We start from the raw sequence: 26,549 nt of genomic DNA on the forward strand, positions 1-26,549 counted from the left end.
AAATGCTAAATAAATGTCATATTGATAAGAAAAGCGCTTCACAAATGAGTGCATTAGTGTCTTTTGTGTTTATCTTTACCTTTTCAAATGTAAATAGAAAACTGCCCCAACTCATTAGCTTCACATTAAGCGCAAGATGAGCTCAGTACCTCAGACGGATCAGCAGCTATAACAGAAAATGTGTTCCATGTTCCCTCTCAGAGCTGTGGAATTCTCATGCATTTGTCCATATAGGCCTGTGAGAACATTCCATGGTGAAGTTACAGCTCTTAGCACAACAGTTCAACTTCACCTTTTTGGATTTGCTTCAAACTTGGCACAGTTGATGTTGATATACTAAATATTCTGTGAATAAAATTTGAGCTGCATACCTTTTTTAATTTATGAGTTTTAGGGGATTTCAAAAGGGGGCAGGGTTAAAATCAGGCCTTGATGCAACTAACAAGTTTCACTAACTTAAGAGACTACGGACGTTTGTGACAAACTGTTGGGAATTTTAGTACTTATTATATTAATATACTTTATATATTATTTTATCGAAACATTGCATTAACAATATATAAGAATATGTTGCCAGTGTCATCACTAAGTATGATATATGACGGTTCAAACATATGTAACATTAACAACAACAACTAAGAACAGTTTGGGACCTGTTCATCAGCCTAATGCGACTTTACTTAAACTGCTCAGTGTTTACTGAAGCAGCATTTATTGCTTTGTGGTTTATCATCTTTCTATGCATTTTCATTGCACCTGCTGTGTTACTACTGGCAGACGAGTCAACTTGTGGGTAATAACTTATTGAGGACTTTTTTCATACAGTCATCAATTTTAGGTTCTTTGTTTATGTTTTCTCCCTCAACATCTTAGTTTTATTGTGAGAGTAAATGTTGGACCAAATTCACACATTAAAATGACCATTTGTGAACATTCACCTTTGGATTTTTTTTCTAAAATTATTAAAAGTTTGTGTAACGCATTATCCACTCACAAAAACCTGACCTGCCCGGTGCAGTTATATTAGATTAGATTCAACTTTAATGTCCACCTCGTTTAAATTTGTCTTTGGTTCACCATTCAAGCTCATTTCTAGCCTGATTTCTAGAGCTTTGAATCCCTAAAACACAAGGGAACCTGTCTTGACTTTTCCAGAATTACACAGACTAACGTTTCAGGAATCATCCATTTCACTTCTTCATTTCAATGCCACTATATTGTAAAATGGCTGGTTATTCATTATTCTGAATAACAATAATAATAGTATTTTCTTCTTCTATTCTGGATAACTGAGCGTTCTTTTTAAATTCTGAGTCTATTGTGGTTAAGCTTCAGTTTAGACCACGCTTATGTGTGTTTAGACTGGATTTTAGATCACATCTAAACCCAGTCTAACCTTAAAAGGAACAGGTTTAGGCTCTGAATCAGTAAACACAGACACAGACTGGGTTAACTCAAGCTCCAATTAGACTGACTCAGGCAGGGTTGCCAGGTTCTTGGGCAGGTTTGACTTCTGAAACCTGGCAACCCTAGACTCAGGTCAGCTTCAGACTGGGTAAAGAGGAAGGGAATCTTATTTTATATAGCGTGTTTCATGACACAAGTCCCCCAAAGGGCTCCTCAAAAGGAATGGGGATTTTCATTCATGTCATACCAGCTGCAATGCAGCCAGTTTCTCCTGGGGCAGACTGACAGAAGCGTGGCTGCTTACATCTAGACCACCAACTCACATTCACTTAGACGTGATGTATAGATGGGCTTTGATTGGATTTAAAGTGGATTGGACAAGCTCAAATTGAAATGACAGGAAAATATTACCAAACACCAATGCCACCAACGCTTGGGTCTCCAGTACTCAGCGGTGATAAGCTACTGCTGTAGCCACAGGTGCCCTGGGAGCTGTGGCTATGGAAGCAAGCCTGCCCATATGTGTTTAGACCTCTCCGACCAGCACCTCTCACTCACACACTACAGTCATACATGGACAATGTGGGTTAGGTTTCTTGCCCAAGGACACAATGGCAGTCTGCACCTGCGGAAGCTTGGATTCTAACTGGCAACCTCACATTCATGACCCCGCTTTACCATCTGAGCCACTGTCGAGGCATTAAGTTGTTTGAGAGCTTCCAGTTAAAAACAAATCCTTAAGACTTAAACGTACACTTTTTACTTAAAGAGGGGGTGTTCTGCTTTTGTCAGTCCCATAGCACCAGTCTATATCTCACTACAATGATGACAAACCTTCTGTCGGTCTGTAAATGCAGTAAATTAGAATAACTGCCTTGTATAAAATGTCTCTCTCAAAATGGCTGTAGTGAATGTCTTGAAATAGGCCTCTGTCTCTTTAAGAACCTCTGAGCCTTTAGACACGCCCCCTCCACACGCTGTCTGTGGCATCAGTAGGGAGGGGGTTCTGCTGAGGAGCAGTGGTTGGTTACTCGGCTGGTGACGAAAGCTCGGAGGCGTCTCCAGGAGGTGGGGGCGTTCCTAGGAGGACTCAGGCAAACCTATCCCTAAAATGGCCGCCATCAGAGTTTTTACAGATTACTCAAAAATACGTGAATGTGCCAAGGCAACACTTCAGCCATGTTTTTAATGAGGGAGTGACATAATAACATGATGCAAAGCTTAAAAAAGTCGATTTTGCATAATACCCCCCCTTTAAAGGATTTTGACCCCATATTATAGCAAAATAGTTTTGTTGTAACCTTGTATTGAGTCACAAGAACAGAAACAACTGTATTTGTATTTGATTTAAGAAAAATAAGTCTTTTACAATTTAAAAAAAGTCTAAAAGGCTGCTGGGCACGCCCCAAAGGGCACCTGGGTGCCCGTGGGCACCACGCTGATGACCCCTGCGTTAAACCATCGTGTATATTATTTAGAGATGACACTGGCAACATATTCAGTATTGATTGTCAAAGATATTTTGAAAAGTAGAAATAAGTACTAAAATTCCCAACAGTTTGTCACAAACGTCCGTAGTCTCTTAAGTTAGTGAAACTTGTTAGTTGCATCAAGGCCTGATTTTAACCCTGCCCCCTTTTGAAATCCCCTAAAACTCATAAATTAAAAAAGGTATGCAGCTCAAATTTTATTCACAGAATATTTAGTATATCAACATCAACTGTGCCAAGTTTGAAGCAAATCCAAAAAGGTGAAGTTGAACTGTTGTGCTAAGAGCTGTAACTTCACCATGGAATGTTCTCACAGGCCTATATGGACAAATGCATGAAGATTCCACAGCTCTGAGAGGGAACATGGAACACATTTTCTGTTATAGCTGCTGATCCGTCTGAGGTACTGAGCTCATCTTGCGCTTAATGTGAAGCTAATGAGTTGGGGCAGTTTTCTATTTACATTTGAAAAGGTAAAGATAAACACAAAAGACACTAATGCACTCATTTGTGAAGCGCTTTTCTTATCAATATGACATTTATTTAACATTTTTGTAGATATATTGTTTAATATATGGAAAAAGAAAAAGCTAAAGCCCAAAACTGTCATATTCCTTTGTTCCTCATCATGTCAGCTTTCTTTCTTCTAAATTTCATTCATCTGTGACTCTGTATGTGACCACAGCACTACTTTGGAGAGAATCACAAAGTTCCGTCTGACGCCTGTCCCGTTAAAGTGGTTTTTGGGGTCCCACAGCCGAACGGGGCCGAGTTGCAATGGGGGGTCCCCACTGGTAATGACCCAAGATATACTCTACTGAAAGATACTAGTTTGGAAAAGGTAGCAAAAATGTGCCTGAGGAGCGGGTCTGGCTCCCGGTCTAAAAGAGCTCCCGTACGAGGTCCGCACTTTTCAGAAACACTGCTGAGAGACGGGAGAGCAGCGACATCACTGGTTTGAGGAAGTCAGGTTTGGTTTGGTTAGGTTTGAAATGGTTTGAATTTACTTTCTTCAGCAATGACAAAGATCAGAATGAAATAAGCAACTTATTACGATGTTTGTGAATATTGGTGCGCACATACGTGCACGCTCGTACCCGTGCACGTATGCGCACAGGCGCTAAAGCCTTTTAAACGGGAAGCAGGAATGATCCTGCTGTCCTGTGCTTTGAGTCATCTCTGGACATAAGTCTGACCAACTGGGTTTAGGTCCAAAGCTCGGGTCACATGACCTTCAGACGAGGCCGTCTTTACGCAGTGCGCACCGGCACCGCGGCTCCACTGCGCGCGCCGTCCTGAGACACCACCGGACACTGACCTCTCCTCACTCACACCACCCGGACACTGACCTCACCACACTCACACCACCCGGACACTGACCTCTCCACACTCACTCCACCCGAACCGAACCGCTGCTTCATCCTACACAGAACATGACCTAATGTACAGCGTGTGCTGTTTGGAGTTTGGAGCTTGACTGAAATGCTCCACAGTTTATCATGTTTTATTGGCAAATTCAAATCTTGCTATTGGCAAATCTAGCCGACACTTAAGGCTCTTCTTTACGTTGTAAACATGTGTTTTGAAAAGTTTTATTGATGGAATATGTAGAAAGATGCCAATACGTGTGATCAGAGAAGCAGAGTTCACTCTTCAGTAAATCTCCTCGAGCCCGTGTCGTCTCTGCCCGAGCTGCGGCAGCATCAGCCCCTCCCTCTCTGCACCTCGCCTTTGGTAAAACCCACTCATTATCGCCTCATGGTTAGGGAAATCTCATTCATAAGTCACTTTGCATTGCCTTTTATGGTCAAATGGAGGCGGGCAGAGGGCGTGGCGTGAGGTCCGCAGCTTTCTGCTCCAGGTGGAATCAGCGAAGGAAAGATTGCGGTCAGGTGTGCGTACCGGCGCATACGCAGGGTTTTATAGATCGGAAATAAACTTTGCGTATGAATTTTTTTGTTACTTTCCTACGCACTTTCAAAGTCAGAGTCTCACGCACAGTTTGATAAATGAGGCCCCTGCTCACATGATGGGAAAGTAAAAACCCTGAGCTTTTAGAAAGGTGGAGACCCAAACCCAAAATAAATCTCATTATTTGATCTATTTTTTTGTAGAGTTTTTAGATTTTGGGCAGAACTGTGAGCTGTTATATGTGCAAATATATATATATACCCTGTATATATACATAAATATTGGGTGTCAAAATTGAGCATTGTTTATCTGGATATTATTTGTTATCAATATTCAAATTTCCATTAGTGTGTGAAGAAATGTGTGCTTTCTTTGACTAAATGCGAGCAAAAAAAAGGAATGACATTGTTCATAGTATTATAATTTTCAGCTACATAACAGATTTAGATCTAAATTCTAAGGAAGGTGATTAAAAGGATTATTGTGATAACGATGCTTAAGGAAGACTGAAATGTCCTGCATACGGTACGAGTAAAGATTTGTAAAAAGCTTGGATTTTGCAGGACATTCTGGGCTGTGCTTTGAGCGCCCCTCTGTCATCCTACAAGGTCATCTATGCCCTGCCTATGCTCACCATCAAGGAGGACAAAGGTATGGTTTTAATATACACAGTGAGCGCTTATTTGAGTAATGTTTGAATCCGCGAGTATGACCCGTCTATGATTACTGCAAAATCTCTATTCTTTTAGGCACTGGGGTTGTAACAAGTGTACCCTCTGATGCTCCTGATGATATCGCTGCTCTCAGAGATATCAAGAAAAAAGAGGTAGGATTGTGCTAATTGGATTAAGTCTTTCTGTATCTGTATCTTGAGCTACTGTGTATTTAACCTGTATCATATTGTGTGTCTCAAGGCTCTAAGGGAGAAGTATGGCATCGAAGACAAGATGGTGTTGCCTTTTGAGCCGGTATGTGGATTTTTATATCAGCAGCATAAACCTTTATTACATATTATTAGTGATACAGTCTTGGTGGTGTTAGGTCCCCATCATTGAAATCCCAGGCTATGGAAACCTCTCCGCTCCCCTGGTCTGTGATGAACTCAAGATTCAGAGCCAAAACGACAAAGAGAAGCTGGCAGAGGCTAAAGAAAAGGTGTACTTGAAAGGATTTTATGAAGGGGTGAGCTCTTTTTGTGACTTTGTTATGAGCAAATGTGCATATGTGTGGACTTCGCCTATATTTAAATTTTTTATTTTGTCAGATCATGTTGGTTGAGGGATATAAAGGTCAAAAGGTTCAGGATGTCAAAAAACCCATTCAGAAGATGATGGTGGAGAAGGTAAGTTTATAGTTATTATTTACATATATTTTGATTTTTTTTACAACTGTGTGTTAATTTGAAACAGGGCGAAGCGATGCTCTACATGGAGCCAGAGAAACAGGTCATGTCCCGTTCAGCTGACGAGTGTGTGGTGGCTCTTTGTGACCAGTGGTGAGTGGAGTTTTTAATGTTGTATGTTTTTTTTTTTTTACACAAAGAGTTTAGTCTGATTTGTCGACCTTCATGTTTCAGGTATTTGGACTATGGAGATGCAGAATGGAAGGCAAAGGCCAACGAAGCCCTCAAGTCATTAGAAACGTGAGTTAATAATTAATCTTCTATAATTAAAGTGACCATTTTTCTTAATACCTCCATGTGCCAATTTTTTTCTTTTTTTTTGGACAGATTTTGTGATGAAACGAGAAGAAACTTCGAGGCTACCTTGGCTTGGCTACAAGAACACGCTTGTTCCAGGACCTATGGACTTGGTAAGAGTTTTAACCATTGTTGCACAGTGTTGATAAAAAGCACAAAAAGTCACATGTGCAAAGTTGAATAATTTCTCAAAAGTTAGTTGTTAGTCTTGTTTCTACTTCAAAATATTGTCCAAATAAATAAAAACACCTAGTCCATAAGATGCCTATATTTAAAAATGTCTCCCGTTTTTTTCTTGCACTCATACTGAATACAAGCTGCCTTGGCTTATATACAAATTAGTTTTAAAGTTGTGTTTGCTTTATCGAGCATTTGACTGCCGCATGTTTAGCCTGTGGCCTGTAGAGGGAGACAGAGGAGAGGATTGCTACTGAAGATTCTCTCCCCATTTGGGAATCTTTCCTGTTTGAATAGCCAAAGATTTGGACAGGAAGCCATCTGGCACTCAGCACGTACAAGTACAGTACACAATAGACTCAATGTTGACTGCTTTTGTCAACAACTCATGCATATTCACAACAAACTTCTCAGAAAACGCTTTTCTTGCCTAGAACAATCTGTGTATATATATATCTTTCCCCCAACATGCTATTTCTCTATTTTAAATATATATTTTGGTTTATTCTGTCTCAAAGTTCTTACTATTACTAGTACGAGTGCTACAACAGTACATATTTATTTTTTAACTGTCGAGTTATTGTCAAAACAAAGATTACCGTGTTCTAATGTCAAGAGTTCAGAAATACTGCGCCTTTTAGTTTTTCTCACTTGGAATATGTGTAAATTGTTTTGACACTTTTTTTAAATAAACCTAAACAACAGCACTTTCACTTTTGTATTGTCTTAATCTTGTAAATAGATTCATAAACCTAGCCTCAGAAAGCCCTTGCGACAAGTGTTTAAAATCAACACGTGCTGAAAACAATACTTCTGTCCAAAGTTGATGTTAAAGTAAATAAAAAACACAAAAATTCTCCTCATGTGGCAACCATCTCCCCATTTTCTATTCCCTTTTCAAGTCGAGATCAAGAAAACCATTCTGTGTTTGTGTGTGCTTTATTCTCTCACTTGGTTGCTATAGGAACGCGCCTGCCTTGGGACGAGCACTGGTTGATTGAGTCCCTATCGGACTCTACGATCTACATGGCTTACTACACCGTGGCCCATTTACTCCAGGGAGGAGTGCTCAACGGACAGGGACTCTCACCTCTGGGCATCAAGTACGGAGAGTCTGCGGACACACAACAAACGCACTGTCGAGCACTCACCGCGCGATCGATACAGCGTGGCATTTAAACAAGGCCATAATCACTCACGCATAAGCCCGCTGACTGTCAATTGGACGAGGCAAATGGCATGTCACCGCGCATCATTATGCTTGTAGGCACACGTTTTTTGCCGTATTTTAATTAATTGTCTATTTAGTGCTCTAAAGAGAACTACCCATTTCTTTTACAAGTCGTGATATGCATGCAAATGAGAAGCCGGCATGACAGCTGGGGTATTAGCAGGAAAAAACAATGGAAACCAACCCCAGCCTTCCCACTCACGACTAAATATGTATAAGGCGCGTTGTGATGTTTGTTTTCTGGCCTACACAGACCTGAGCAGATGACTAGAGACGTTTGGGATTTCATCTTCTTCAAAACGTCTCCATTCCCCAAAACCTCCATCCCAAAAGAGCACCTGCAGAAGCTGAGGAGGGAGTTTGAGTACTGGTATCCTGTGGACGTCCGAGTGTCCGGCAAAGACCTGGTGCCAAACCACCTGTCCTACTACCTGTACAACCACGTGGCTATGTGGCCCTCCGACAGGTCAGTCAGGCACTACCGGAGGTTATTTGAAGCGTGTTGACCTCCGGGTTAGAAGGGGAAGGGTTTTATTGGGGTAGTGCTTTTCACAAACATGGTCACAGAGCACTTCACAAGGCCATTAATTAACTCTCAGCATTCGAGTTACGTATCGTGGAAGAGCAGCTGCCAGTCTGTGCCATCGCATCCTCCGTCCACCACAAATGACTTCACACGCCGCGTTCATACATAGTGTAGAGGAACCTGGATTCCAACCGGCGGCTTTTGTATCCGTGGACAGATGCTCTAGCCCCTGAGCCCCTTAACCAATTTGATTTACTCTGATCTGGCATATCCACTTAGGCCTGGAGGTGACCATACTGTATGATCACCTCTATCTCAAAGTTCAAACTGTAAGAAACCAGATAGTCATTATACCACTACTTCATAAAGATCAATTCCTCAGTAAAAATAAACACTTTTTAAATAGTTTTGGTATATTGGGTTTCGTCCGATACGGCAATACTGTTTAATATCCCATGCTGCTGGTTTGAGCAGAGGGGACATGCTGCTCTCTGGGACAAGGAAAAAGACTGAGTATCCCTGCTGAAATTAATTAGATACATTTATTTAGATACATTTTAGGTGCTCGTCATATAATTAGAATATCATGAAAACGCATATCTACTTCTGTTGTTCAACTTAAAATGTGAAACTATTGTATGATATAGACTCATTACATGCAAAGTGACCTATGTCAAGCCTTTATTTGTTAAAATTGTGATGATTATGGCTTACAGTCCATTTTTAAAATAGTCAAATTTTCTGTGATTTATAATTTGCGGTTATTACAAGCTGAGAGCCATAATAATCAAAATTATAACAAATAAATACTACACATATCTCACTTTGCATATAATGAGTCTATCATGTATTAGTTTCACATTTTAAGTTTAAGACGTAAATGTTCTTTTTCATGATATTCTAATTACATGACGAGCACCCAACTGTAATATATTCTGTATTAGTAGTTACAGCTATAAAAATTTAATATGCTTGTGTTGCATGTACTGTTTAAAAAATTTAGCAGAGTAACAATACTTTGAGTTACTTTTAAGTTACTTTTGGCAAAACATAAACCAAAAATAGTAATAATGCCACGAGCAAAACTGCTGTCAAAGATTTCCTTTTCCCTCTCTTTCCCCCACTGTGTTTGTTGTATTGACGACGTTAGCTACGAAGTTAGATCTTATACACCAGTGTCTGTTTTTTGGGGGGAGATTGGCTTTTTTTGTTCATACATTTAAATGCACTTGTAACTCGAGTTACTTGAAATGTAATGACTAATATATTCCGGTATTTTGTGTAAGTAATATCTTCTATTCCTTAGGTACTAAAATAAGTTATATATTTGTTTAACTTTGTAACTTTTGCCATACGTTACCCAAAAACATGGTTAGTTTCACAGACAGGTGGACAGGAGCAAAGTAAAATAACTAATGTACAAGGAGAGGTCTTGAGGATCTGTACTTTCCTTGAGTAATTTTGTTTAAAATGTCTTACTTTTACTCCACTACATTTGAAAAAATAAATATGATGCTTTCAACTACACCACATTTCTAAAAAAATAAAGCCTCAAAGCCCTGCCATGAACATCCAGAACAGTGGGCAGGCGTACTCTCACTACCGCTTACTCACGACAAGCATTATTTTAACCACTTTTGATAAGATACTGACAGCCGTGTGTACTTAAGCTCGCACAATCACCTCCTTTACTTGCACAAGTCTTATTGAAATCCAGTATATGCACATGTGGCCTTTCACAAACTCAGTCAATCCTTTGCGCTCCTATTTTAACTATGACAAAACATTAATTTGCTGCATAATTAATCTCGCCCACTCAAAGGCGTCATGGTGAAGAGAAAATCTAGTCATAAAAAAAAAAGCTATTCATTGTGCCATTATGCCTGATGATCCACGTGCAGTATATAGCACTTAATCAGATTTGATAATTAGAGTGACATTTTGGAAACGATCTCTGCCTTTTCTTTTCCGACAGTGGGAAGTGGCCTCAAGCGGTGCGCGCCAACGGACATCTGCTCCTCAACTCCGAAAAGGTCGCCTAACTTTTGAGCCGATGCAATGTTATTTTTTATTTTGCTTTACGTATGACCGAGTCTACCAAACCGAGCAGCAGCAGATGCCAAGTCAGAGATGCGCCTGTTGTGACTCTGCGTGCTGCTGATTTGTACTAATTTGCTCTCGTATTTCCAAACACAATAGCTCTGTTGCGACAGTTGCTCAGTAATGAACTTGTGTGGGTGGGTACTTGACGGTCTAGCTGCTAACATCTGTTTCTGTATTTCGCCAGATGTCCAAATCCACTGGAAACTTCCTTACTCTCAGCCAAGCTATTGACAAGTTCTCCGCAGACGGTACACCATGTCTCCAATTTACTCCACTCCTGTTTGTCTCCTCTCTTTCTTTCTTAGTGAATTAGTCCATCCGTCAGTCATTGTCTGTAGTGTCTAAAGGCCCACTTTTTTGTCATTCATCTATCGCTCTTTTTGGCTGAGTCTCTTTAAAGCCTTCAGGGACTTGTTCAATGAGACTTAATCTTCATTTGGGCCTAAGGCTGAACTAATTACATAATGTTTAAAGTTCAATGTGACTTTACAAAGCATATTTTAGGTGTAGTAATTAAGAGCATTGTTTCCCAGTAGTGCAACTCCTCAAAATACTTTGAGCAAAAGTTGCACAATTATGAAAAAGGACAGTCAATTTGTAATAATAATTTGTTTAGGTATCGTTATTCGATACTAGTACAGATACTTGCTTTGCGATACCAATACCTGTCGTCTAGAACCATAAAACTGAATAATAATGTTAATTTATTCCATAAAATTCTATCTCCTTTAAATGTATCATTTATTTGAGCAGAAACAACCCAGTAACTTTCTCAAGTGCCGTTCCTGGACCCAACAAGCATCTAAAACAGGGGTGCCCAGAGATAAGGTAGCCTTTATTGATCTCACAATGGAGACATTTAATTGTTACATTCAGCTCTTAGAAACACTCAGGGTGTGCAAATAGGCAGGAAATGTGAGGAAAAAAAACAATTAAATAAAGTGTGGCCCTCCGGCTTCATGTTGAATTGGCACACATCTCATTCTCCAGAGATAGTAATTTTTACTCCAAGTTTCCTAATTCCACATGATTAAAACGTCAAAAACTACAATTTTATTGCAAGACAAAGCTGGCATTAAAGCAGTACTAAGTAACTCATGCCCCTAGAGGCCATGAGCGTTACAGTGCAGGTGTCGCAGCAAGTTGCAATTTTTTACTCGTTAATTGTCCTTGAGAGTAAATACTACACTGACAAGAGAGACAAAGGGGGAGAGGGATATTGTACATCCATTACACAATGGAGATCATTTTTTTCACTGAAACTTGGCTGTAAATACTGCTTAAGTGGCGCTAGCCCACAGTTGGCTTTGCCCGTTAGCCTTTTAGCTTCTTCTTCGTGATCCCATTATTGTGTATTGGGGCCTCCGACCCAGAGGCAGGAAAGTTGCAATTGTAGTTTTCTGGCCAGAGACACCAGGGGGATATGAAAGACCCCCCCCAATCATCCCATTAACACTTGTATTACCCCCAGAGAGACTACGAAAATGATTTAGTAATGTAAACAAGTTACTTAGTTCTTCTTTACGTTTTCAAGCCTAAATAAAAGTGTGGTGAACGTTTCCCTGCACCAATCCAAAATTTTCTTTCCAATTCATGTAGTACCTAAACCATTTTTTACTGATATCGTCTTATGGTACCCAGCTCTATTTATATAGTGCTGGATACCCAAAGTTGAAGTACTTTGCACACTGGAAAGCTACACACTAGCCACAAATGCCCTTAGGCTGAGTAATGGACATAGCTGCTAATCTGTGCAACAACACCGATCACGCTCTTTCACACAGCCCATATTTACTTCGAAAGGCACGACAACAGTACGCATTGATTGAAGCTTGGATTGAATCAGCAACTTTTTCCGTTTATGAGACTTCAATCCGCATTGGCCACCTTTTCATTGCAAGCCAAGTCACAACACCAAACATGGCTCTATCTGTCGACTTGTTATTGCTGGTTTAGTGCAGGTCTAGGTTTCAAGCTGAAGTGTCTAAAATGTCGAAGGGTGATTTCAGAGCAGCACCTCGAGGGCTTTTCTGTAACTCGGCTCGTTCGCTCTCTGGACTCAGACCGAGACACATTTATCAGGAGAAGGTTAAGGTCACAGTCGGCCCATTTTAGCGAACGTGCTCGGAAATGCCAGGAGGGAATTGAGAGCGACAGTGCGTCATATCTAAAAGTCATTGGTTGGTTTTCTGTGTAGCATGCACAGCAAAAATGGCTTCACGGTCTATAAATGGTGACCACATACTGAGGAAAATCCTAGCGGGCATAGATCACGGCGCTACTTACCTTTTGGTCCCTGAGGCAAGATTAGGACAAAAAAAAAAAAATGATGATGAAAATAAAAACCTTAACCAAAAACGAGCTAAGCTAGTCATATTCATATTTTATTCATTGTTTTATTACTCCCTCATCTAACACATCAAAGATGAGCTTCCCCTCGTATATCTTCATTCAATCCATCCTTTGCACCACAGTCGGTTATATTGCCGTTAAGTACTGCACACTACACTATTCGAAGCTAAGAGTTTGTTTTGGACTTTTCTCTCCGATGATGAACAGTTTCTTTCCTGAGACGCAGACTACCATTAGTTTTGTTGGCAGGAGCTTGTCTGCTCGGCCCGTCTATTGCGTTGCTTTTCGTTTTTAGTGTTGCTGTTTTATGTTCAGAGGGGAAAAAAAACACCTGAATAATAGATAAACCGGGAACCACTGCTCCTGATTTACGCAGCAGTGAGCCTGACAGCAGACAGACGTGTTGACGTTACATCTGCTGAAGGAACACTATTGATTTTACTTGTGTGGTGCTGTCAAAACTTCCTGCAACTTACTGATTGCAGATGATGTTGACTGAAGTTCACTGTAAAGCTTAACTAAACCTATCGATGAAATATGTTTGTTCTTATGACACTATTTTAATGTTTCTTGGCCCAAGTAGTCTAGAAAAGTTAGAGAAGAGCAGTTTAATGACTTAATGACTCACTATCTGGCCACATCACCCATAATACGTGCTCTAGCTCTTTTTTTTTCATGTTCCTTCCTCTCAGGTATGCGTCTAGCCCTTGCCGATGCGGGAGACACTGTGGAGGATGCCAACTTCGTGGAGACGATGGCGGACGCAGGGATCCTGCGCCTGTACACCTGGGTTGAGTGGGTCAAAGAGATGATCGCCAACCAGAACAGCCTGAGAACTGGTCCCGCCGATACTTTCAATGACAGGGTGTTTGCCAGGTACATAAGAGCAGTCCTATTTGGGAAAAGATATCCTATTGCACCTGTTTTGCTAAGGAATTTACATGTATGGAGGTATAGTTGCTTATTTTGCTTGTACTGTATATTGTATTGTCCAGCCTCTCCCGGCAGCATGTTGTTCATGCCCCCATTTGCGACCTCGTTCCTCTTGCTGTGGCCATCTAGCTTTTAGCCCGCAATGAACCTTTTTTGTTTCCTTAATTGCATCAAGAGTAACCTCCGCTTTTCGCCAGTCCCGCCAGTTTCTCGCTCACGCCAAACTTTCTGTCTGCTGCTCGATTACTGTTTTTTTTTTTTGCTTTTCTTTTTTTTTCAGTGGTACATGAGTTGTACACGAGCCTAGAGTGCCCTCTCACGACTGTCAGTGTGAAAATAACAAACATGTGAAAGTATTTATTTTTATATATAAGTCGCACCTGAGTATAAGTCACACTCCAGCCAAATTATGAAAAAAGTGCAACTTATAGTCCGGAAAATACAGTCAGTCAGTAGCTTGGCTTGATATTGTCTCCAGCATTTTGAACATAGACAAAAGCCAACTTGATATTTAGCACATATTTGCAAATGGTTTCTGCTCAGACCTCTTTGATAGCATCCTGCACTTTTCCACCAGCCTTTTTACACCCCAGCGGTCTTGCAAAAACTGAAAAACCCACTGGACTTGTACCTCAGGAATCATAAATGCTTTGGAACGCCGCCTATTTCACACTGATTGCATGGATTTTGTGTTCTCCGCAGTGAAATAAACGCAGGCATCTTGAAAACGGAGCAGCACTATGAGCGCATGATGTACAAGGAGGCGCTGAAGAGTGGTTTCTTTGAATTTCAGGTAAACGCACAAAGGAACAGGAACAGGGCTCGTTACTGCTTATTGTAAACTAAAGTATAAACAATTACCATACGAGGAATTAAACCAACTATTATTATTCCAAACATATAAAACCAACAATCAGAGAAAGTACCCAACAAGGTAGTCCCAGTACTCACGAGTCCAACTTAAGCCCAGAGGAAGATATTTGGTTTATCACATAATGTTTGCATTAAGATGAGTCCAACTGTCTCTATTATCTGAATAATGATGAGATAATGATTGTCTTCTTGCTTTTGCTGGTGCTTATTCATGTATTTCATTTTGCTCTTTGGTATTCACAGAGGGAATTGTAACTGGCATTTTGAACGATTATTTGTTTCCAGGCTGCCAAAGACAAGTACCGTGAACTGGCCATTGAGGGCATGCACAGGGACCTGGTGTTCCAGTTTATCGAGAGGCAGACCCTCCTGTTGGCTCCCATCTGCCCACATCTTTGTGAATACACATGGAGCCTGCTGGGGAAGGTAACTACCACCTCGCCGCTTGCCTTTTGAATGCTACATTTCAGTATCTTCTTAAATTTTCTGCAGTCTTCTTGCCCACTGTGTACTTACTCAAAACAGAATAATAGACCTTGGAACTTGCCGTGTTCATTTACATCCGTGAATGCACCTGGGAGCAGCAGTGGAAAATATAGCCACACGCTTTACATGGGCCTTTAGTTGTGTAGCTCCCAAGGCTCATTTACCTGTGTGAAATGCTTACCAGCAGCAGGCACGCACTCCCTTCGTGGCACGACGTGTCCATCAGGAGCCTGTTTTCACACCATGCATTATTTTATTTTAATGTTGTCCTCTTGAAAGAGATGGAAGTGTCAATGCATGTTCCCGAAAGCACATCCAGCCTGTAGTATTTTTCACCCTGGAGTTTATGAATATGAAAAAGGCCCCGCGTGGCTTTTCAACTGTCGCTTAGCAACAACAAAGGGCCCATAACTAGTGTTTTTTTTTTTTTTTATATCATCATGTGTTGAGCATGGCTAACAGGAAAGTCAAGAGGCAATCGGAACTCTGCAATTTGGATGCGCGCACATGCCTAGTTATTACGGAGCGCCTCTGCCGAGCTGCAAGACTGCACTGACCTCTGCCTTTGGTGATTTCAAGAAGGTTTTGAAGCGCTATTGACTTGACTTTTGTTTTTCATTTTAATACTGTGTTATTATAAGAGGTCAAAAAGTGAAACAGTTCACAAGTCCACAGTTTTAAGTCTAGGTACTTTAAGTTTCATAATGAAGGGGTGGACAAGGGTAACAAACAGCCAATCTTAAGAAGGTCGCTGTAATTTATTGAATAGGTTGTGTGATGGTGTCATATTGTCAGATGGAGGGCAGAGACCAATGTTACTATAATAGGAGAGGGATAGTTTTTGAAAGAAAACGGCAACATGAAAATCTACAAATGGTTAACCTGATCTTGATTGATTGTCACCACTTTTGGAGGCTGTGAGAAGATAAATACATGTCCTATTTTATAACAGAAAAGACAGTTTTTGTTTCATTCTTTGCATAGAAGAATCGATGGACGGGTTATGGTAACTTTAGTGAGAGTAAGGTCCCCTTCACAAAAGAAAACTATAATAAGCCGCATTATCTGTGTGAGTTTGCCAGAATAACCTGTGCATCAATAGGAGCAGCCAAAAGTCATTATTTTCTTTTGGCTCATTGATGTCAGCGTAATAGAAATGTCACTCTTGCTCTTGCATAAATAAATGAGTCGAATTAAGGTAGAGATCAATGTGTTTACAGAGGGATCGTCTCCAGCATCTTTCCAGGGCCATAGGTCTTTTCGCTAATTAAAAAGTCCAAACTGTTCGGCATATTAATTAAAAGTGGAAAGTAAATGGCTGGTCATGTACATTTTCTTCACTATACCTTCACTAGAATATATCTTTTTGCTTTTGTTTTAAGCATAAGCCAATAGCCATGGTAATAGTCTAGGGGTTTAGTTCCCATACATCCCAATAGTCCCAATTATAATGGTTGATTTTGACATTTTTGTGGTTCATTGTCTGCTGATATACACTTTGCCAATATCGGCTCAATAGTAAGCTAGTAATCTAAGCTCACCGTAAAAAGAGCTCGTTCTTGGGCTGGGTAGGATCTTTCTGTTTGGAGTTTGCACTATCGCACTATCCTGGTTGAATAAGGACCAAATAAATTAAGAAATAAAGTATCAGATGCACTACACTCATTTACCAAGCGTTTGTTCAGGTGCAAAACAGGTGGCACATGCAAAAGTGAATCAGCTGCAGAGTCATTTGTGCAGCATTCTCTCATTTACATATCAGATTTGAGGTTCGAATATCATCACGCACGCCTCTTTAAATGGCCCACAAATAGCTATTTGTAATTTCCAGTTTGAGCTCCCTATTTAGCAGCTGATAAATGACCCCCCTTATACTGTGAAATGGCTCCGAGACTCTAACTCTAGATTCAGATTGCAGTTCACATTTTGAACACACAGTATATCATATGGCTGGGGCGACCATTTGGGAATACAAGGTATTGGAGTGAATAATAGAAAAAGTTCTTTGTGATGTGATTTGAGAGACTTTAGTCCATGAAAAGTGCTATACAAATAAGATTCCCTTCTCTAACTCATTTTAGAACCTGTTTGTGGAGATTCTAAAAGTTGTATAAAAGTTTGTCATTAAACTTTTATACATGGGACCCTGAAAAGACTGGACATTTTGTGGTATATGCAGAGGATAATTATGTCATCTGAAAATGGCATCTACTGCATGGGGATTTGCAAGTTGCTCCCCACTGTGAATCAAGTTGTAAGTCGATTTGTTTCTTGTCTCCGTTTCAGACCACCTCCCTGATGAAAGCGTCGTGGCCCGTGGCAGGCCCCGTAGACGAGGTGCTGATCCGCTCGTCTCAGTACCTGATGGAGACGGCCCACGACCTCCGGCTGCGCCTCAAGGCCTACATGCAGCCGCCAAAAAGCAAGGCAAGACCCATCCCTCCTGTCCCGCACGCTTCGCCGGGCCCGCCTATAACCCTCCGTCAACTTTCTGATGCCAGATTGATCTCCTCCTTCTGCGCCATTCGTTTTAAATCCCAAGCGTTTACGGACCGCGGTAAATAAATCACATCTAGCGGAGTGTGGCTTCAGTCCCCCCAGGTGCTGTTTAATACGCAGCACAATGAGGCGTAAAGTAATGAAACTTCAGCTCAAGAAAGTTATCAGATGATGCTGTGGCTAAGGGCATTGTTTCTGAAGTTTAGTTCATCTTAAGGAGGTGTTAAATTTGCTTAAGAAATGAGCACAAAGTCAGATACAAATCAAATGTGTTGAGCGAAAAGCAATTAGCGACTTCAGTGATACGCCAGAAGGGAAACGGGACAGTTGGTAACAAATTCATGTTGTTTTGTTGAATCCAAATTATTTCTCACCCTCCAAGTAACGACTTAGCATACTTTTTTGTTTTGATGTTTGCACATTGTTGTATTGCTTAGGTTTGTCATCAAAAACATACCTTTTAGTAGTGTTAGGGTTCAGTAATCCTGCATATTCAGTCCGTCCCGTCTTCCACACTCCTTCGATGCCCACAGCAAACTTGATTTTTTCCGTGTCAAACCCTTTCATGCAGAGATTAGCTTGTTTGCCGGTTTAGTTTTTGCTTTACTGCTCTGGTCACTGGAGCAAAGAAGGAAGAGCTACGTTCGAATAACTTCTACTGTACATCTATTTTCTAGACGCATGCATTATTTAAAGTTGTAAGATGTCTCTGTAGGCTCGCAGTCGTACAGGAGTTGTCCATCTTCAATTAAGGTTCTTGACTCGTCTTCTGTACTCTGTCATTGAAGTGTAGAGCATTTTGCCTTTCATCCAAAAGGCTTCTTCAACTAAAGTTACAGCTCAGCCCGCAGACTAGATATAGACCACAGGGAGGAGTTGAGCTTGGTTAAGTCCCTCCTCTCTATTAACGGCCACTCTCACCAGTGGGTAAACATCTTTGCAGTTCTAAGTGTCAGTCTAAACAGCCCTACTCCCGGCTGATCACTGCTAATTACCTGCCTATAGATCTGCCCTGGGCGGAGTTTCAGCCTCATTAGGTGTGAGTTAGATCGTTAGGACTTAGAACTACAAAGACAACTACAAAGGTGTTTACCCACAGGTGAGAGTGACCGTTAATAGAGGGGAGGGACTTAACTAAGCTAAACTCCTCCCAGTGGCCTATATCTAGTCTGCGGGCTGAGCTGTAAGTTTAGCGTTGCTGACGAAGCCTTTTGGATGAGAGAAACTTTCGACACTTCAACTACAGAGTACAGAAGTCGACTCAAGAACCTTCATTAAAGTTGTAAGGTGTACACAAATAATATGCATGAAAAAGAAAGCTGGAGAAGAGGGAAAATAATAATAATTCCATTTTGAAGAAATAAGAAGTTTGACATAAATCTCTATTGTGAGTTTGCCGGTTTCTATACTTCCCCCTGAATTGGCTTAAACATTGATATTGTTATTAGGACTGTGAGTGACCTGGGGAGCGGTATTGACAGGCAGACACAGTATCTCCTGCTCCCAGCCTGTTTTTAATCGATCTGCTGCAAATGGAACCGGGGATGAAGGATGATGCAGGAAAATATCGCAAATGGCTCCTAAATAAAGTTACACAGTGCCCAGAGAAGTAAAGACTTGGTTGTGTTAATGCGTCACAACTGTGCACGTCATGCAGCTGTCTTTCATTTCCTGCGACTAGCTTAAAATATATGGATGTAAATGTTTTTTTTTTTTGTTTTTTTTTCCTGAGCAGAAGGGTGACACCAAGCCGCCCGCTAAGCCCTCCCACTGCACCATCTATGTCGCCAAAAACTACCCCACCTGGCAGCACAGCGCCTTATCCCTGCTCGGCAAGCACTACAAGGTACAAGTGACACCTCAAACATAACAGTTCTGCACTATTTATGCTTGAATAGTCAGATCCGTTTGGTTCTTATTGAATGGGTTTGTGCTCTTTTCTGTCTCAGAGCAACAACGGAGTCCTTCCCGACAACAAAGTGATCGCAACCGAACTGGGAGCGCTGCCAGAGCTGAAGAAGTACATGAAACGAGTGATGCCATTCGTGGCTATGATCAAGGTACAGCTACTGTGGTTTTTGGGGAAAAGAAACATGGATCTGTGAAACATTCCCGTTGATCATTACTGCATTATTTTGTAATTAAATCATACATTTTAGATGTTTTTCTGTCATCCAAATTGACAGTCACTCGAGGCAAGGGCAAATGAGGCTAGAACGCATTGCTTGGGGCTATTAACCTCTTAACCCCCATTTTAACCAAGTGCATTTTTTCTAGCTCGACTTTACCCAAATCTAAGTTTCTTGACTGGAGTTTACAGCCTATAGCTTGAGTAACGCCTCTTTTGAAGGAGCTACAAAACTGATTTAAACCATGTTTCGTCACTTTTTTTCACATTTTCCATCACTTTGTTGTTGCATTTTCATCACATTTTTATCACATTTTTCATCACTTTTGTATTGCATTTGCATCGCTTTTTTTTAAACTCAGATTTTTGTTATTTTGTCTCTTTCTTTCACAGGTTTTTGTTGTGTTTTCATCCTCGTTTTCTTGTAGTTATCTTCGCTATTTTGGTTAAGAGCTTAAAGCAGTACTAAGTAACTTGTTTACCTTAATAAATCCTTTCTGTTGTCCCTCTGGGGGTAATACAAGTGTTAATGGAATGATTGGGGGATCTTTCATCTCCCCCGGTGTCTCTGGCCAGAAAACCACATATGCAACTTCACTGCCACCGGGTTGGAGGTCCGAATACACACTAATGGAATCACAAAGTAGAAGCTATTTGGCTAACGGGCAAAGCTAACTGCGGGCTAGCACCACTTAAACAGTATTTACAGCCAAGTTTGAGTGAAGAAAATGGTTTCCATTGTGTAATTGGATGTACAAAATCCCTCTCTCCCTTTGTCTTTTCTGTCAGCGTAGTATTTACTTTCACGGACAATTAATAAGTAAAAAAAAAACGCAACATGCTACGACACCTGCAGTGGCGCTCATGGCCTCCAGGGGCATGAGTTAGTTAGTACAGCTTTAAGCGAGCCCTCTGTCTGATATAATATACAGCAGAAATCAAAATGACAGCCTCATCAATATTATAGGCTCTTTTTTTTCTTTCAAAAGAGCGCTCAGATGCATCTGGAGCTGATGCATTGACGGTTGTAGTCTTTAAGCGCAAACATTTTGTAACCGCTCCACTTGTACATCCCCTCCTCGCTCCCGATTGATCCTGGTTTTTAAATATACTTGTCTGATTGCTGCATCTGCTTTCTTATTCTTTCACCGTCCAACAACAGCACAAAGGGCCGTTTGAGTGGAGCAGTTGTTGTATATTGAAATAACTTTAATAGTTTTCTTATTGATTGGAGAGAGGGATTTTCAGGCTGCTACTTTTCTCTGCCTTTGTTCTCGTCTGGTCGCAGTGGGAATACTAACACTTGATTCTGCATCGTTAGAGCTGCATCTCAACTTTATTGTCCCAAATCTTATTTTATGTCCACTTTTTATCAATAGAGCCTGCCTTCTCTACACTGTGCGAAAGTTGTTTTTTGCTCTTGTAGTTGTTGTTGTTATTATTAAGCCATAAACTTTGTTTTGTGCTGACAGACTTTTTGAAGAGATTAGGCCAGTGCTCCCCGGTTGTGCAGGTGTTTCTGTGTCTCGCTGCAGACACGGTGAAGTTATTAAATTATCGTTATTTCTTTGTTTTCTTCCTAGAACTGTTCAAGTGGCTAGTTTTCTCACTGCGCGCCCGTTGTTTGATGGTTTGTTTTGATAAAATAATAAAGCATCTGAAAGCGTTATTCTTTGCTTCGTCATCTCATAGCAGCCGTCTCAGCATCCCAGGGATCTTTCTGTCATAGATGGAGTCACTTGATGCTCCAAAAAAGTTTCTACTGTTACAATAAAAAGCAAATTATTTTTGTCTTTTGTGTTCTTTGTGCTGTAGGAAAACCTGGAGAAGAACGGCCCCAGGGTTTTGGATCTGGAGCTGGAGTTTGACGAAAGGGCTGTCATCATGGAGAACCTGGTTTACCTCACCAACTCACTAGAGGTGAGCGAAAGGAAGATGCTTGAGTATTCTGTGTTTGACTGAAATTATCTGCTGCAGTATTGATTTAAATGTTATGTAAGTACAATTGAAAATTAAAACTTCATATTTATTCACAACATTCTTTGCTAGTTAAGCCTCTGGACCCACCTTCAGCCTGTCAAGACAAGCTGCAACTCAACCAAAACGTTTGACCCGTTATAGTATATATAGTAAGATATGAAAAGGATTCTACTCCCCACCTCATTTATGGTGGTAGGGTTGTCTTAAATTACATACTTTTGTGTGACATGTACATATGTTAAGCCTTTATTTTGTCATAATTTTGATGATTATGGCTTACAAAATATTCTATTTTTTTTGTGATTTTTAATATGGGGTTTTTACAAGCTGAGCCATATTAGTCAACATTTTAACAAATAAAGGCTATACATATCTCACTTTGCATATAGGCAAGGCAAGTTTAGTGGTAGAGCACAATTCATACACAAGGCAATTCAAAGTGCTTCACAGCTGCATAACATTACAGGAAAACTGATAAAATCAAGGAAAACAGATCAAATCAATCAGTCTATATAATATTAGTTATTCATAATATTAAATTAATCAGTCTATATAATATTAGTTTCACAGTTTAAGTTGAATAACAGGAGTGAATGCACTTTTGAACGATATTCTAATTTGCAGAGTTTCACCTGTAAGTAGAGTCCATTTACCATTTACAATGTTTATGAATTAATTACTATAATTACAAAAGATCCAGTGTTGTGGAGTGCAGAAAGCTTGAAATGAATATCGTTAGTGCATATATACATGACTGATGATGGCACACTCAGACTGAAGCCTGGTGAAGGGCTGGAGCCGGAAACATCCCTGCCAGTGTGAGCAATAAAAATTGGTGAGCGTTACAGTTTTGCGGATCTAGTCTTTCGTTTTTTTACTACGCTTGGTACTTGGACATATTAGATGTGTCTAGCTTTCTCCAGCCAAAATGTCAGTATTATGAGCGCCCCCACCTCCTCACCAGCTCTGTTAAACTCGGTGAGACGCCGCTGAGCTCAGCTGCCACTCAGGAAAAGCCCCTAATGCTCCAGTCAGCATTCAACACAGACAAAATCCTTCTACCTATATATCCCCAAAAAGACTTGTGAAGAGTTTGGCTTTAACCCATGTGTGAAAGGCAAACAATTGTATTATTGCTATTATCAGTTTAAGTGAACGATCTTCAATTTAGCTTTTGCAGGTGTAGTAACAGTTGGGGAGAATTTCAACATTTATCTGCTGTGCTCCGTGAAGGACAAAACCTCCCCGGACTTAGATCCTAATCTCAGTCCGGAGAGGTGTGACGGATTAGCTCTGAGCCACATGTTGAGCCTCTAATCGCCCGCGGAGCCTTGTTAACACTTGTAAACACACACATAGCGGCCAGCTGACACTCATTATTTGTGCATTTCATATTATTTTCCCCGCAGTTGGAGCAGATTGATGTGCTGTTTGCATCTGAGGCCGATGACAAGATTAAGGAGGACTGTTGCCCCGGGAAACCGTTCTGTGTTTTCAGATCTGAGGTACCTGCGGGCTGTTTCATTAGCATGCTGTGGTTTATTTGATGCCGCAAATGTAAATAGGGCTGCATACTTCTGTTGTTGCCAAATAATATTTAAAACATAATCTCAAACACATCTTTATCACTATATTACACTTTGAAAAGTTGGAATATCGATCTAAAACAGCTGAAACAAAATATCCATATGCTCCCCTTTGCTGTGCAGCTGTTTCAATAACAGCTGGTGTGGCTGTAGTGAAGCCTTGGCGAGTGTTTTTACTCAACAATAAAGGATTAGGCTTAGCAAGATATGTGGTGAGGAAAGCATTTCCTGGTTACGCAGGACCTCAATAAGAGCTTTCAGGAAGCTGCTGTGGCGTTGCTAAGAAGAGCCTCTGGTGAAGACTCAAAGATTACTCAAAAGTGTGCCAGCAGCTCAAAACACAACTCCAGGTATGTTTTGATGAGGGAACACATTAAACATTAAACACGTAAAAAAAAAAAGATCTAAACGCATGATACCTCCGCCACTTTGATATTCATTTCACAACTTCAAACATTTGTGTCTTCAATATGACTAATTTGCAAATGTTAGTATGTTTCACAAGCTTTGAGTTCTGGCAACAACAACACAAGAACAACTATAATAATCCTGGTTCTGATCATCTATTATATTTATGAATATTGACATGCAAATAGAATGATAATCGATTTGTTTGTCTGTGTTTTTTAGCCCGGAGTGTCTGTGTCCCTCATAAACCCGCAGCCCTCCAGCGGTCTGTTCTCTATGAAGCTGGACGTCCGTCAGGGCGACAGCAGGGACAGCATCGTGCGGCGTCTCGCCAAAGTCAACAGACTCATCAAAGGTCAGTGCAATTATTATGCCACAAGGCTTCAAAAAGTACAGCTAAAAGGAAGGGAGATGTTGCAACTCGAACATGCTCTTGAAAATTATTCACGAAGTTGAGACTGCAGAGTGTGCCGATCAGTAAAGTCTCTTTGATAATGCACAGTCATTTTACACATTTTTGTAAGATGTATTGGTCAATGTTAACCGTTTTTTGTTTTTTACTATTAAGTGATTTTTAATCAATTAAGACTATTGTAATGTTGATTTACTAAAGAACTAGATTTATGCTCTCCTCCAGTTTCCCCACCTGTCTTCATTTAAACCGACCTCTGTGTGTATCATCCAAAAACAGATTTGTCCCGCGTGAAGCTGATGAGGTACGAAGACCCCCTGCTGGGCCCCCGCCGCGTGCCCGTCCTGGGAAAAGAGGAGCAGGGCAAACTCCCCATCTCCGAAAAGTCCGTGTTCAACGTCAACCTGGAGCAAAGGAAGATCACTCTGGCTGACAACGGGCTCACGGTGGACATTGGGGACTCTCTGGTCTACATAGTTCAATAAACACTATGTAATGGTGTCAGTGGTGAAGTTGTGTGGAACGTCCGGGCTTTGACAAAGAAGTGCTTACATGTTTACTGTTCGTCATTTTTAATTGTATTTTCGGGTGATTTAAAATGTAATGCATTTTGCTTATACCGACAAATTCACACCCCTGATATATTTTGTGTAGGGACCTAAACATTTTTTCCTATAAATATTAAACTAAAGCATCATTGAAAGAATAAACCTTTCCCTCTAAAAGGTCAGTAAAGCTTCTCTCTCATGGCAATATCTCTGCTGGTTTTTTCACTTGTGTAGATTTCAATGTCACTCTCCTCTGTCGGATAATGCAAACGGTGGATAAATAAGGCGCTATCTTTGTAACTTTTAAATAAAGTTTTCTGAATTGAATAGCCAAACATCCACTTGAATATAGCAGTTATTTTGAAACTTTTTTTTATTGCCGTTCGACCTCCTGTGGTTTTAATATAGATGCTAATGGTGTGTTTTCTGTGTCCAAGGTCAGACAAATTCCTTTCTGGACTGCAGTTCTTCTGTAGTCACTACTTTGACGTTTACAGAGAATTTTTGAAATATTTCAAACAAAATTCTTGTTTTCATATTCTAGTGCATAGATGGACACAATACTTCAAAAAATATCGCATATGCAACTCACTTGTGTTGTGAGTTGGTGTCCAATCTTCAGCAGAGCTTAGTTTATGTCTTGCATCACTCTCCATTCCCCATTTCCTGTTGTCACCTACTATCAAACAAAGCCAGGGTCAAAAATATATCTCGTACTAATGTAACTCAAATGGCTACTGCTCCTCTGGTAGTTTTTATGGGAGATGTTTCTCTGTCTTCGCCCTGTGGAGATGCACAGAAAGACCATCCTGTGTATATGTAATAGGAAATCAGCATGCAGGCTCCTCAAGGCTACAGGTATTGACGTGGAAGATGTGCCGAGAAGATGGAAAAGCCGCATTTTACTTGACTGAATACGTAATACAGAAGCCAAATTAAATTGAGTCTCTTTATCCTTCAAGGCTATGTGCACTTCATTTTAGACTCTTAGATTAAATAAATGTGCTAAGAGCCAAATGTAAATATTTTAACACTGACCTATTGGGAGAGGGAAGTTTAACAGGGAAACCTTTTGAATATTAGTTAAAATATTCAACTGATGGAGACTGTGGAGAGCAATTTATGGCCCATTGCTTGCCCGGCCAGCCTATTTTTCCCCTTTCGATACTTTCAATTAGAAAGTAGGAATGGCCAGACTGATGCAATCCCTCTCCTTTAAAGGAAGACAAAGCCAAATTGGTTTTTCCACAATGAGAACGAGGCTTTCTTGGGTGGAAATTTTCCTCAAATAATTCCCACTAAGACACAGTGCTGTGGATTACAGGTAGAGTTGTCCTGAACACTTACCGTATTTTCTGGACTATAAGTCACACTTTTTTTCATCGTTTGGCTGGGGGTGCGACTTATATATCAAAATATATAATTAAACATGTTTGTTATTTTCACACTGACAGCCGCTAGAGGGCGCTCTAGGCTTGTGTACCAGTATCTGCTACTCCTCTACCACTGAAGATCTTAAAAATGGTAATCAAGTGGCAGAAGAAAAGTGTGGAGTGGGGGAGAAACTTGTGAGGGACTGGCGAAAAGCGTAGGTCACTCTTACTGCAATGAAGAACACCAGAAAAGCTAATTACGGGCCAAAAGCTAGATAACCACAGCTAGAGGAACGAGTTCGCAAATGGCAGCTTGAACAACGTGCTCCCAGCAGCACGTAGTTGCTAAGGCTGGTGCGACTTATGTATGTTTTTTTCTTCTTCATAAAGCATTTTTGGCTGGTGCGACTTGTATTCCCGAGCGACT

At 40.6% G+C, this 26,549-nt stretch overlaps 1 protein-coding gene across 1 annotated transcript in view; it reads left to right on the forward strand.

The window, feature by feature from the left end:
• Positions 1–25,056, forward strand: part of lars1b (leucyl-tRNA synthetase 1b) — a 28,821-nt gene extending 3,765 nt beyond the window's left edge. The window contains exons 11-32 of the mRNA XM_079565941.1: positions 5,372–5,459; positions 5,558–5,634; positions 5,723–5,776; positions 5,850–5,990; positions 6,073–6,150; positions 6,218–6,303; positions 6,385–6,450; positions 6,538–6,620; positions 7,649–7,787; positions 8,169–8,381; positions 10,417–10,474; positions 10,729–10,792; positions 13,589–13,772; positions 14,532–14,622; positions 14,988–15,128; positions 17,475–17,615; positions 19,423–19,533; positions 19,637–19,747; positions 21,631–21,735; positions 23,205–23,300; positions 24,012–24,144; positions 24,481–25,056. Coding sequence (XP_079422067.1) covers positions 5,372–5,459; positions 5,558–5,634; positions 5,723–5,776; positions 5,850–5,990; positions 6,073–6,150; positions 6,218–6,303; positions 6,385–6,450; positions 6,538–6,620; positions 7,649–7,787; positions 8,169–8,381; positions 10,417–10,474; positions 10,729–10,792; positions 13,589–13,772; positions 14,532–14,622; positions 14,988–15,128; positions 17,475–17,615; positions 19,423–19,533; positions 19,637–19,747; positions 21,631–21,735; positions 23,205–23,300; positions 24,012–24,144; positions 24,481–24,686 — 2,466 coding nt within the window. The 3' untranslated portion in view covers positions 24,687–25,056. The remainder of the gene's footprint in view (positions 1–5,371; positions 5,460–5,557; positions 5,635–5,722; positions 5,777–5,849; positions 5,991–6,072; positions 6,151–6,217; positions 6,304–6,384; positions 6,451–6,537; positions 6,621–7,648; positions 7,788–8,168; positions 8,382–10,416; positions 10,475–10,728; positions 10,793–13,588; positions 13,773–14,531; positions 14,623–14,987; positions 15,129–17,474; positions 17,616–19,422; positions 19,534–19,636; positions 19,748–21,630; positions 21,736–23,204; positions 23,301–24,011; positions 24,145–24,480) is intronic.
• Positions 25,057–26,549: the final 1,493 nt, after the last annotated feature.

The sequence above is a fragment of the Gobius niger genome (genome assembly GCF_951799975.1).
Source record: "Gobius niger genome assembly, chromosome: 11".
NCBI classification, from domain to species: domain Eukaryota; kingdom Metazoa; phylum Chordata; class Actinopteri; order Gobiiformes; family Gobiidae; genus Gobius; species Gobius niger.